This window comes from Mauremys mutica, chromosome 3 (assembly GCF_020497125.1).
Source record: "Mauremys mutica isolate MM-2020 ecotype Southern chromosome 3, ASM2049712v1, whole genome shotgun sequence".
Classification (NCBI taxonomy): Eukaryota; Metazoa; Chordata; order Testudines; family Geoemydidae; genus Mauremys; species Mauremys mutica.
The window spans coordinates 67,052,711-67,065,091 of NC_059074.1; the positions used below are offsets into that span (position 1 = coordinate 67,052,711).

The 12,381-nt window shown below is 46.4% G+C and overlaps 1 protein-coding gene across 4 annotated transcripts in view; it reads left to right on the forward strand.

The window, feature by feature from the left end:
• NT5E (5'-nucleotidase ecto) overlaps window positions 1-12,381 on the forward strand; it is a 50,947-nt gene that overhangs the window by 24,163 nt on the left and 14,403 nt on the right. For all 4 annotated transcript variants that reach the window (XM_045010759.1, XM_045010760.1, XM_045010762.1 and 1 more), the window contains exons 5-6: window positions 6,816-6,970; window positions 8,657-8,765. In XM_045010759.1, the coding sequence (XP_044866694.1) occupies window positions 6,816-6,970; window positions 8,657-8,765 (264 nt within the window). The remainder of the gene's footprint in view (window positions 1-6,815; window positions 6,971-8,656; window positions 8,766-12,381) is intronic.

The following is a 12,381-nucleotide window of genomic DNA, read 5'->3' on the forward strand; positions in this document are numbered from 1 at the left end:
TTAAACAAATTTGTAAGGTAGTGCTGCTATAACTAGGTGTAACTGATATGATAAGTAAGAGAAAATTTAGTTTGAATATTTAAAAAAAAAAGCCTCTGCTGGACTGTGCAATGAGTCTATCAGTCTCCCAAAGGACATGGTAGAAGTCCTATTGATTGGCAGTTTAAAACAAGACTGAGCAAAAGTAATTGCAAATGTACTGCAGGGAATAATCCTGCTGTGGCAGGGGATCAATTCACTCACCTAATTGTATTTTCCCCTATTTCTGGGTTTTATGATTATAATGAATATTGTAATCTTGTAACAAGTAGGATCCTCTGTACTTTCACTCATAATTGGATTTCATATCAAGTAAATTTTGATATTGTTCAAGGAGGTCTCATGGAAGGAAAGGTTAATATATTCTAGAATCACTAAGGAGCAAATTTTCCATAACATTTGTATGAACGTAGGGTTCTAATTAATGGAAGATGACTTCTTCGAGATGTGTCACTCATGTCTATTCCATGCTAGGTGTGTGTACGCCAAGTGCACAGTTGCCAGAGATTTTTCCCTGAGTGGTAGCCATTGGGTCGGCTCTAGTGCTCTTTGGAGTCACATGCACCAGTATAAGGGGCGCCTCCAGGCCCTCACCCTCTCAGTTCCTTCTTACCGTCCATGATGCTTGCCTGGAATGATCCTTCTTGGTCTTGCAAGGCTTCTTTCCCAGTGGTTTGGACTTTTCTGTTGTATATTGTATAGTTATTGTACTTAGTGTATATAGTTTAGTTTCTGTAGTAGTGTTAATAGTTGTCCCTGTCATCGAGGGACTTCCGCCACAGGGGCTGGACATGCCCCAGTCGCCAGGCTTCGAGCTGTGTGCCTCCTGCGGCAAGCTGATGCCAGTGAGTGACCCACACTCTAGCTGTCTAAGGTGCCTCGGGGAATCTCATGTTAAAGAGAAGTGCCAGATCTACAGGGGCTTCAAACCGTGCACACAAAATGATGGGATATTAATCTAAAGGCCTTATTCATGGAGGCAGCCCTCAGACAGTCTTGCAGCCGAGCCGCTCCAAATTGGCGCCAAGCACTTCAGCTTCCATCCGAAGCACTCCGCCAGCACCGTGCTCGTCCCAGTACTGTTCTCCATCCTCGGTGCCAAGGAAGAAGCATAAGAAACAGTGCACTGAGAGAGGGTGCTCTCCGGTGCCGAAGAGGGACAAGCAGGGAGTGACCAGCATAGTGAGACCCACGCCGGGCCACTCGTCCTCCCCAGAGCCACTGATGGCTTTAGCGACTGCTGCCTAGAGCACCAAGTCTGGTCTGGGATCTGCCTCCAACTCCTGGGAACAGCTGTGGGACAACACGCCTGTGGACACCTTTGACCCCAGAGGCTTTCCAGGCGGCAAAGGACCTGATGTCCCTCCCAATCCCGCTGACCCCCTCCAGGCTCCCTGCCAGCCAAGGTGACTGAGGATGGAAGGGCGCAAGGGGCAATGAGCTCCACCGTGGTACCGATCACTGTGGGGCTGTTAAGGGGCCAACCTTCCATGGTCCCCATACAATGGTTGCCAGCTCCCCGGCACCACATGGAAGCAGAAGCGAGTACTGCGCCACTGTGGTCTCCAAGGGAAGAATCCTCTTCAGAGTTCGAAGAGGAATCCTTCACTCCACCTAAGACCTATTGGTACCCAGGCTACACACCGGACTTTGGTACCAGCCCCCTACTTAGTGCATGGCCACCAGGTCACTGGGGTGGCAGTATTGGAATATATGGGGGTTCCCCTGGTACCGGGCCCCTCTTCACACCACTCAGACTTGGTGGTGTCCGAGACGCAAGCTACCATTTTGTCCTGTTCGGTAGTATACCCTGATTCCGGTTCCCACCCTGGTGCCTATGTCCAAGAAAGCCCCTCCTCCAGTACAGGCCTCTTCCTCATCATCCCTGGGTGGGCCAGTTGCAGGCCCTAGTTATCCGCTCCTGCCAGATGACTTCAGGGCCCACCAAGAGCTCCTGAAAAGGGTCGCCACAAACTTGGGACTAGAAGTCAAGGAGCTCACGAAGTCTGCACACAGCCTAATTGACATCTTGGCTGCAGCGACTCCCTCCAGAGTGGCCCTGCCCATTAATGAGGTGGTTATGTGACCCATCAGGGCACTATGGCAGACTCCTTCTCTGCTCCCCACCTCAAAAATGGCAGAGAAGAAATACTATGTCCAAGCCAGTGAGTTTGAGTACTTTTACTCAACTCCCCTTCCCCCGGGGTCCCTGGCAGTGTTGGTGGCAAATAAGTTAAGTGCTATCCCCAGACATAAAGAGGCCAAGAGACCTGTTGGGATGTAAGGTTTATTTCATGGGCAGCTTCCAGTTGCGTATCTCCAACCAGCAGGCTCTACTGGAGAGGTACAATTTTAACCGGTGGGACTCATTGTCCAAATTTAAGAATTGCCTGCCGCAGGAGTTGAGGCAGGATTTCACAGCCATCCTAGAGAAGGGCAAGGCAGTGGCCAGGATCTCCCTCCAGGAGGCTCATGAGGCGGCTGACTCAGCAGCCAGGACTATGGCGTCAATAGTCACCATGAGGTGCTGTTCATAGCTTCATTCATCAGGCTTCCCTCACGAAGTGGAGCAGTCCGTCCAGGACCTCCCCTTTGAGGGGGACCTCACTGTTCTCTGAACAGATGGATTCCAAGCTTCATGGCCTCAAGGACTCAAGGGCCATCCCCCGCCCCTTGGGCCTTTACATGCTTCCTGCCTCCAGGAAGCATTTTAGGCCCCAGCAGCCTCCCAGGTTCATGGCACCTCCAGGAGCCCTACAAAAGAAAAGGGAAGGGTTATAAGCAACGCCAACCCCTACCTTCTACCTCTGCCTCTGTTGGTCTTGCATAATTATCCCAGCAGGGCCACGCAGGCCTTTTGAAGGCATGCCCGACAATGGTATACCAGTCTCGACATCAGATCCATCCCCCATTTTGTTTTTGGCTGCCTTTCACCCTTCAGCCTAGTGTGATCACATATAGCATCGGACCATTGGGTGCTCAGCCCTATAACAGTCGGTTTCACTCTCCAGTTTTCTTCCACCCCTTCCCGCACCCCTCTTCGTGGACCCTTTTCAGGAGCAGCTTCTTGTCCAGAAGGTGCAAGCCTTTCTATGTGTAGGGGCCATAGAGAAGGTTCCTCAATACTTGAAAAGGGAAGGGGTTTTACTCCCGATATTTCCTAATCCCAAAGGCCAACGGGGTCTATGGCCCATCCTGCACCTGTCTCACCTCAACAAATATCTCGGAAATGGAGGTTCCGCGTGGTCTCCCCAGCCTCCATCATTCCCTCCCTGGATCCAGGAGACTGGTACGCTGCCCTCAATTTAAAGGACAATTATTTCCACATCTAATTTTCCATGGTCACAGGATATTTCTCAGGTCTGTAGTGGGTCAGTGCCACTACCAATACACTGTGATTCCCTTTGGCCTGTTGGCAGCCCCACAAGTCTTCACAAAGTGTATGGCAGTGGTGGCAGCCTTTCTCAGGTGTTGAGGCATGCAAGTCTACCAGTACCTTGACAATTTGCTGATCAAGAGTTGCTCACAGGCTCCGGTCCAGCACAGCATCAGTACAGTATACGCCACCTTCCAGGCCCTGCGTCTGGTGATGAACAAGTGGAAGTCAACTCTGGTCCTGGTTCAGAGAATAGAATTCATCATGGCAGTGCTTGATTTGACACAGGCCAAGGCCTACCTATCAGAGCCAGATTCTGAGCTATATCAGACCAGATCTCCGTCACGACCCACCCAGTAACAGCTGCTCGTGTCTGCCTCAAACTATTGGGATGCATGGTGGTATGTACCTATGTGGTACAGTACCCAAAGATATGCCTCAGACCCCTCCAGATGTGTCTGGCATCAGTCTACTCCCTGAGAAGACATCACCTAGTCTCAATACTCACGATTCCACCTCCAGTCATTGCTTTGTTGACCTGGTGGAGAGACTCAGGATCAGTAATGGTAGGGATATCCTTTGCTGCTCCTCAATCATCCATTACCCTAGTCTGAGATACATCAGACCTGGGGTGAGGAGCCCATCTGGGCAGTTTCAGGACTCAAGGCCTCTGGTCCCAGGAGGAACTTGCCCTGCATATAAAAGTTAAGTACGCTTGGCTTCCTCAGATCTCAGGCAGAGTGGTACAGATTCTGATGGACAACACTGCATCAGTGTTTTCCATCAACAAGCAGGGAGGAGCGCTGTGCCTTCAGCACTGTGCCAGGAGGCTCTCCAGCTATGGAACTTTTGCATGAAAAACGCTATTCACCTTGAGGCATCACATCTCTCGGGAGCCCAAAACGCCCTGGCAGATCACCTCAGCAGATCCTTTTCTTCTCACCATGAGTGGTCTCTTCACCTGGAGGTTGTCAGTGTCATCTTCCAGAGGTGGGGGCCTCCCCTGGAGGACCTGTTCACCACAAGGCAGAACAGGAAATGCCATCAGTTCTGCTCACTGCATGAGCTACCTTTCTGATGCTTTCCAGCTCTCAGGGGCAGACCACCTACTGTATGCCTTCCCACTGATTCCGTGGGTTCACAAGGTCCTCCTGAAAATCAAACAGGACAAGGCAAAGGTTATCCTCATAGCACTGACATGGCCACACCAGCATTGGTTTGCCACGCGTATGGACCTCTCTGTAGCAGGTCTACTCACACTCCCCCTGGACTTGATTTCAGAAGACCACGGCCAGTTACTTCACCTGAACCTCGCCTCCCTGCACCTGACTGCATGGTTGCTATGTGGCTGAACCCTGAAGAGCAGGCCTGCTCGCTTAGGGCTTGTCAGGTCTTGATAGGTAGTAGGAAACCCTCCCCCAGGACTACGTACCTGGCCAAGTGGAAAGTTTTCATTTGTTGGGCCTCTGAGCTGAACCTCTCTCCATCCCGATCTCTGCAGTCAACTGTAGACTATCTGCTACACTAAAGCATCAGGGTCTGTCTCTCCCGTATATTAAGGTTCACCTGGCAGCCATCTCTACTTTCCACCCTCTGTGATGAATGGCAGATCGGTGTTCTCCCGCAAGATGATGGCTTGATTTCTCATGGGGCTGGAAACACTCTACCCTCAAGTTCATGAGTCTCTTCCCCCTGCGGACCTAAACCTGGTCCTGTCGACGCTCACAGGGCCACCTTTTGAATCGTTGGTATCATGCTCTCTACTGCTTCTCTCCCCATAATAGGTCACCTTCTTGGGGGCAATTACCTCAGCCAAAAAGGTCTCTCAGATCAAAGCTGTGCCATCAGAACCCCCTTAAACAGTGTTCTCCAAGGACAAGGTCCAGCTGTGCCCCCATCTGCCCTTCCTACCAAAAGTAGTGTCACAATTCCAGAACTAGGACATTTTTTTCCTCCATTTTCTTCCCAAAACCTCACAAGCCTCAAGGAGGAGCGGTGCCATCATACGTTGGATATTAGGTGGGCCCTCACCTTTTACATTGAGAAAACTAAGTCCTTCTTCAAGTCCACCTAACTCTTTGTAGCAATCGTGGAAAGAATGAGAGGCGTACCCATGTCATTCCAAAGAATCTCATCCTGGATAACCAACTGTATCTGAACTTGCTACGAGCAGGCAAAAGTTCCACCTCCAGTCGTAGTCATTGCTCATTCCTCAAGAGCCCAGTCTTCGTTGGCAGCATTCCTTGCACAGATACCCATCCAGGACATTTGCAGAGATGCGACCTGGTTGTATGTTCAGACCTTCACTTCTTACTACACCATCACCCAGCAAGCCTGCGATGTGCCGGTTTCAGGAGAGCAGTGTTGCAGTCAGCATGTCTATGAACTCCAGGCCCACCTCCGGGGATACTGCTTGTGAGTCAACTACCATATAATGGACATGAACAAGCACTTGAAGAAAAAATGGTTACTAACCTTTTGTAACTGTTGTTCTTCGAGATGTTTCTCATTTCCATTCCATGACCAGTCCTTCTGTTGGAGTGAGAAAGAACTGAAAGGCATGGGGTCAGGGGTGCCCCTTGTGAGGGAAAATACGGTGGGTTTACAACTTTGGCCAGGCTTTTAGGCCTAAACTTTGGATAAGCTTGTTTTTAGGCTGTGTTGAACTTTGGTTCAGCTTGTCTATGTGTATAAGGGGAAGAGAAAAGGGGGACAGAGTGATGAAAGAGTGATGAAAAGTTGCTTCTGTGTGTCAAGAGGTAAAAGGAGTCACAGTGGAAAGTTCCCAAAATGGAATAGTGGCTTTGTGTGTATAAAGGGCATAAGGGGTAAAGTGATAAAGTCCCCAAGTAGCATAAGTTGCAATGGCCAGGCTTATGAAATATATAACCACAACAGTGTTAGAAAGGTTGCTGACCACAAAAGAACAGACAGTGAGTAACGGGAGGCCTAGTGGGCGAGACACTTGTTTTTGCTTTTGTTCTATATTAATTTTGCAATGTATTCCAAATAAGGTAATTAATACGGAAGTATGTGTAATTTGTCTGTGGTTTTAACCTTTATAAGCTGGCTAGAAATTTATGGAAGGCAGAGCAGTTTGCCTCTTGCGTGGGGCCATGCTGACTCTCCCGCATATATGCTTGTATAAAATAAAGGAGCCTCAGGCTGTCTGATCTAAAATCAACCGTGTGGTCAATTTTCCACAACACCCTTTTAGCAATGCATACGCGCATGACTCCAGAGGGCACTAGTGCCAGCCCAACAGATGCCACAGAGGGGAAAAATCTCCAGCAACTGTGCACACACCTAGCATGGAATGGTCATGAGCAACACATTTAGAGGAACAACAGTTACAAAAGGTTCGTAACCATTTTAACCTCATTCTATGCTTCTATTTTAGATAGAGTCTTGAAAGAAGAAGTTGACAAGTGGAAGATACAGCTAAATAATTTTTCTTCCCAACTGATAGGAAAAACTATAGTTTACCTAAATGGTACAAGTCAGGCATGCCGTTTCCAAGAATGCAACTTGGGAAATTTGATTTGTGATGCCATGGTAAGAAACCACAGACTATAATTTAATCTGAATTAATATTTGAAGGCTTTGGGACAATTCAACTTTACTGGACTCTCTAGAGAGTTCTATGATTCTTGGGGTTTTGTGTTGCTTTCATGTTAAAGACTGGTAACAGTGAGATCCCTAGCAGAGTTCATAGAATTCTGTGGCAGCAGTTACTCCTTTTATAAGTGTTTGACATAGAAGATCTACCAATTCTTGGATAGGTCTGGAATATGTTTAGCTCTCCCTTTTGGACTTGATCCCGAGAATCTCAAAACTCCCACAATACCCATTAAAGTCAATGAATAGCTCTCAGGAATTCACTGCTATGCAAGTTTCGGGATGAAACTCCTTATGTGGGGTCAGGGCTGTTCTCAATAGAACAAAAAAGAGAACGGATCAGAAATTTGTTCATTTATCCCTGTCACTTTTTGCACAGAGTTGTGTGGATACTACAAACTCTCTGGGAATAGTCATTTGAATTTTTAATCAAATTTGCTTTATTAGTATAGTGGATGGTGCCCAATATTCAGAGAGAGCCAATTTCTTATTCATAAACAAGTTTTTATGCTGAAAATTTGCTGAAGAACTAAGGCTACCAGTTAATTTTTAATTCACGTGTCTGTTGTTCATTTCCACAGAGATTTGAATTAGAGTAAGATTTTTTTTTCAACACTATCAAATGCTCCACTAAAATCCCAGTACAGTAATCGCTGCTATCTCTTCCCTTCAGCCACTATTTTTGTAATTTACCTGACAAAGATACTAGATTAGTCTGGTAGTGTTTATTCTTAAACCAGGCTGATTATTGCCCCATTATTGCCCCATTATTCTATGGCAGTCTTTTGATTCTCTTGCTGTGTGTTTTCCATTTACTTTACTAGAGATAAATGCAGGAGGATCTCGTGCAACCATTCTGACTTAAGTAAGGGTCTAATTTGGTCCTCTGAGCTACAGGTATATAGATTGCGCTTTACTCTTTGGAAAAATCTGCACTCCATTTGCTTTCCTCCAATCTTCTAGTTCTCTACCTTCCCAGGGTTTTTAAGATGGTTTCAGATATTAAATGCTAGTGATACAATAAGTAGCTCTGTCAGGTCCCTTAATCTTGAAGGCACATCATTAGACTGGTTTATGTGTTTAAATTTTCTGATTCTTCCCCTTCAAGGTTTTTATGAACAGCTCTATTTAAGGTCTCTCACATTTCCTAATTTTTGAGATATGTGTAAGTTATTGCTCTGTATTTCAATGTTTTCTGAAATAACACATCACCCTTTACTCTTCCTTTATGACGCTGTCTATGAATCATCCCTTCCCTCATTTAGTTTTGGCTTTAGAGAGTGCGGTTTAGGTTTCTACCTCCTATAATGTCACACTCTGGTTTTTAAAAAATTCCAGAGATTGCAGGAAGAAAAGACAGAGAGAGGCTTATTTTTAAACTTGATTTGTTTGTAAAAATAATAAATAATAAAACTGTGGCTGCAGAATTTTTAAAAGTTCTTTAAAGATAGTTGTAAATGGCATGATTGATTGGTTTTCTCCCTAACTCCTAGGGAGAAATACAGGCCTACCAACCTGGAAAAAGCTCCCAGAAACTCCGATTTTGTAACTTCTAAAATTCCTGCATATAGATTAAGCAAAGATTTAAAAAGTGGTTAAAAATATTTTGTGCTAATGTTACAGATTTACAATAATCTCAAACATCGAGATGAAAATACATGGAATCATGTTTCAATGTGCATCATAAATGGCGGTGGGATACGGTCACCCATTGATGAACGCAACAATAATGGTATGTTAGCTTGTTTAATGCTGCTTTTTATACTGTTGCCTGTACTTTTACATATTTTGCTATCATGCACTATACCAACTACAAAAGAACAGTTTTTCTGGATTCAGGACTATGGCCCTAATCCAGCCAATTCTTATAATTTGTAGTTCATGTCAGTAGTTTTGCTGGAACCAGTAACATGCATAAAAGTTAAGCACATTGTATACATAACTGATTCTGAAACACAATCAGAAACAACTAATATCTATATTTCAGTGCTTGAGGGTGTACAGTACAGTCCCAGAAGTAACAAATTAATTGAGCAAGCACCGATAGAAAACTTGAATTTTAAGAATAATGAAGAATATTCTCTCAATAGAGCTTACCCATTTTAGTATTCTAGGCATTATCAAAATAGAGTTCCACCAACAGATAAAATTGGATCATATAAAAATCTGAAATAGCGTACAGCCATACTACCTCTTGTAAGCCTGGCCTAGATACCTAGGCTGCATCTGCACTGAGGCTATTCTCAACTTCTCCCATTGTTAGTCCAGCACTAATGCAGCTGCAGCCTTGCTGGCATTGTTGACAGAACTAGCAGGGTTTGGTCACTGATGTTTTTACCACTATGGCTTGTCATTATGCTCAGAAGAAGTGGAGATGGTATTCTTCACTTCCTGGTCTAAACTTTTATGTAGAGTGGCTATGTCTGTTAGAAACCTGTTATGTTCTGCCACATAGGTAAGTGAATTCTGTATCCTCTTATGGTGCCATAACTTCAGTCTAATATTACAAAATCTAAGAACAATTTGTTTTAATTTTGGATAACTCATTTTGTAGGACTGTTATAGCAATTGCAAGCAACTGGATAAGCTGGCTAAATTTTGTAAGAACTTCTGTTTTTCTTGTCCCAGGATTGACTGGTAGCTATTTTCCACTTATCTTCTTTCATATGGCAAGAGAGGTGATTAGCAACATTCAAATAACCAAATTCAGAGTAGCGAGGCAGCAGGTAGCTTGGGAAGTGGCTTGGTGTAAATTCTGAGGGTACGTCTACACTACGGGACTATTCCGAATTTGCATAAACCGGTTTTGTAAAACAGATTTTATAAAATCGAGTGCGCGCGGCCACACTAAACACATTAAATCGGTGGTGTGCGTCCATGGTCCGAGGCTAGCGTCGATTTCTGGAGCGTTGCACTGTGGGTAGCTATCCCGTAGCTATCCCATAGTTCCCGCAGCCTCCCCCGTCCCTTGGCATTTCCGGGTTGAGATCCCAGTGCCTGATGGGGCAAAAATCATTGTCGCGGGTGGTTCTGGGTAAATGTCGTCAGTCACTCCTTCCTCTGGGAAAGCAACGGCAGACAAGCATTTCGCGCCTTTTTTCCCTGGATTGCCCTGGCAGATGCCATAGCATGGCAATCATGGAGCCTGTTTTGCCTTTTGTGCCTGTCACCGTATGTGTACTAGATGCCGCTGACAGAGGCGATTCAGCAGCGCTACACAGCAGCATGCTTTTGCTTTTGCATGACAGCAGAGATGGTTATCAGCCATACTGCACCATCTACCAATCCATAAATTGGTAATAAGATGATCATGGCTACCAGTCCTTTTGCACTGTTCCATTTGCTGCTGTCATAAGTGCCCCTGGCTGCTCTTAGCCAGGGGCGCAAAAGCCAAAATTGGGAATGACTCCCTGAGTCAATCCCTCCTTTTTGGTATCTAAAAATAGAATCAGTCCTGCCTAGAATATGGGCAAGTGTACTAGAGAACCACTGTATCAGAGAACCAGAGAGCACAGCTGCTCTGTGTCAGATCCTGCAGAAATTATGAGCTGTATGCTATTCACAGGGGGTGCTCCTGAACAACCCCACCTGTTCATTTCATTCTTCCCCCACCCTTCATGGGCTACCGTAGCATTGTCCCCCCACTTGTGTGATGAAGTAATAAAGAATGCAGGAATAAGACACAGTGACTTGTTAGTGAAGGCAGCCTCCAGCTGCTATGATAGTCCAGACAGGACAGTAAGGAGTGCATCCCTCTGCTAGTTCAGGGGCACTTGAATCTTTTCTTTACACATGAAGGGTGGGGGCTGATGGAGCTCAGCCCCCTGTTGCTATGACGATGATGGATATCAGCCATACTGCACCATCTACCAGGAAAAATTAGGACCAGGCACCCTTGATCGACCTGACAGATGCTAGTACGCATGGTTACCAGTCCTTTTGCACTGCCCCATGTGCCAATAGGCTGATGATGACGATGGGTATCAATCTTATTGTACCATCAGCCACCCATGGCGGGGGGAGCAAGGATGTTGGTGTTGAGTGCTGCACCATCCCGTCTATCTGCAGCATTCAGTAAAGATAGGGTGACATGTAAGAGTCAAGACAGGATTGTTTTCCCTTTCACTTCTGGGGGTGGGTGGGGGGGTGCGTAAATTGCCTAGCTATGCCCTGACCCACCGCGGACACTGTTTTTGACCCTAGAAGCATTTGGCGCTCAGCCAAGAATGCAAATGCTTTTCAGAGACTGCAGGAACTGTGGGATAGCTTGAGTCCTCCAGTCCATGAGCGTCCATTTGATTCTTTGGCTTTCCGTTACGCTTGCCACGCAGCAGTGCGCTGAGTCCCTGCTATGGCGTCTGTCTGGAGATATTTAAAAAATGATTTTGAATTTCGTCTTCTGTAACGGAGCGCTGATAGAACAGATTTGCCTGCCCTTACAGCGATCACGTCCGCATCGTCCATGCTGGAGCTCTTTCTTTATTTTGATTTTTAACTGCATCACCACCCGTGCTGATCGGAGCTCCACGCTGGGCAAACAGGAAATATTCAAAAGTTCGCGGGGCTTTTCCTGTCTACCTGGCCACTGCATCCGAGTTCAGATTGCTGTCCAGAGCGGTCAGTGGTGCACTGTGGGATACCGCCCGGAGGCCAATACCGTCGATCAGCGGCCACACTAACCCTAATCCGATATGGTAATACCGATACTAGCGCTACTCCTCTCGTTAGGGAGGAGTACAGAAACCGGTTTAAAGAGCCATTAAAATCGATATAAGGTGCCTCCTAGTGTGGACGGTTGTGGCGTTAAATCGGTTTTACACTCCTAAAACCGGTTTAAACGCGTAGTGTAGACCAGGCTTGAGATGTTGCTGGCAAACAATTGAAGCAAGTACCGTATTTATCGGCGTATAACACGCACTTTTTTCCCCTGAAAATAGGGGGCAAATGATGTGTGCGTGTTATACGCCGATATAACCTTAACAGGGCCGGCTCTAGGATTTCTGCCCCAGGCAGAAAAGAAAAGCGCCGCCCCCCCCCCCAGCGGCGCGGAGCGGCGCCCTAGCCCCTGCCCCACGAGCCCCCGAGCGGCCTTAGTCCCCGGCCCCCCCCCGAGCGGCCCGAGATCCCGTCCCCCCTCCCCCCGAGCGGCCTTTTTTACTGTCCTTTTACATTATTTACCTTATAAGTGGTAATAATATTAATAAAACAAGTTCTGAGCTACCCTTATTTTGCTTCAAAGTCCTTTATTTGAAATTTAAGTTTTTTTCCTGAAATTTCCCCCTTAAAATGAAGGTGCGTGTTATACGCCTGTGCGTGTTATACGCCGATAAATACGGTACTCATTTACA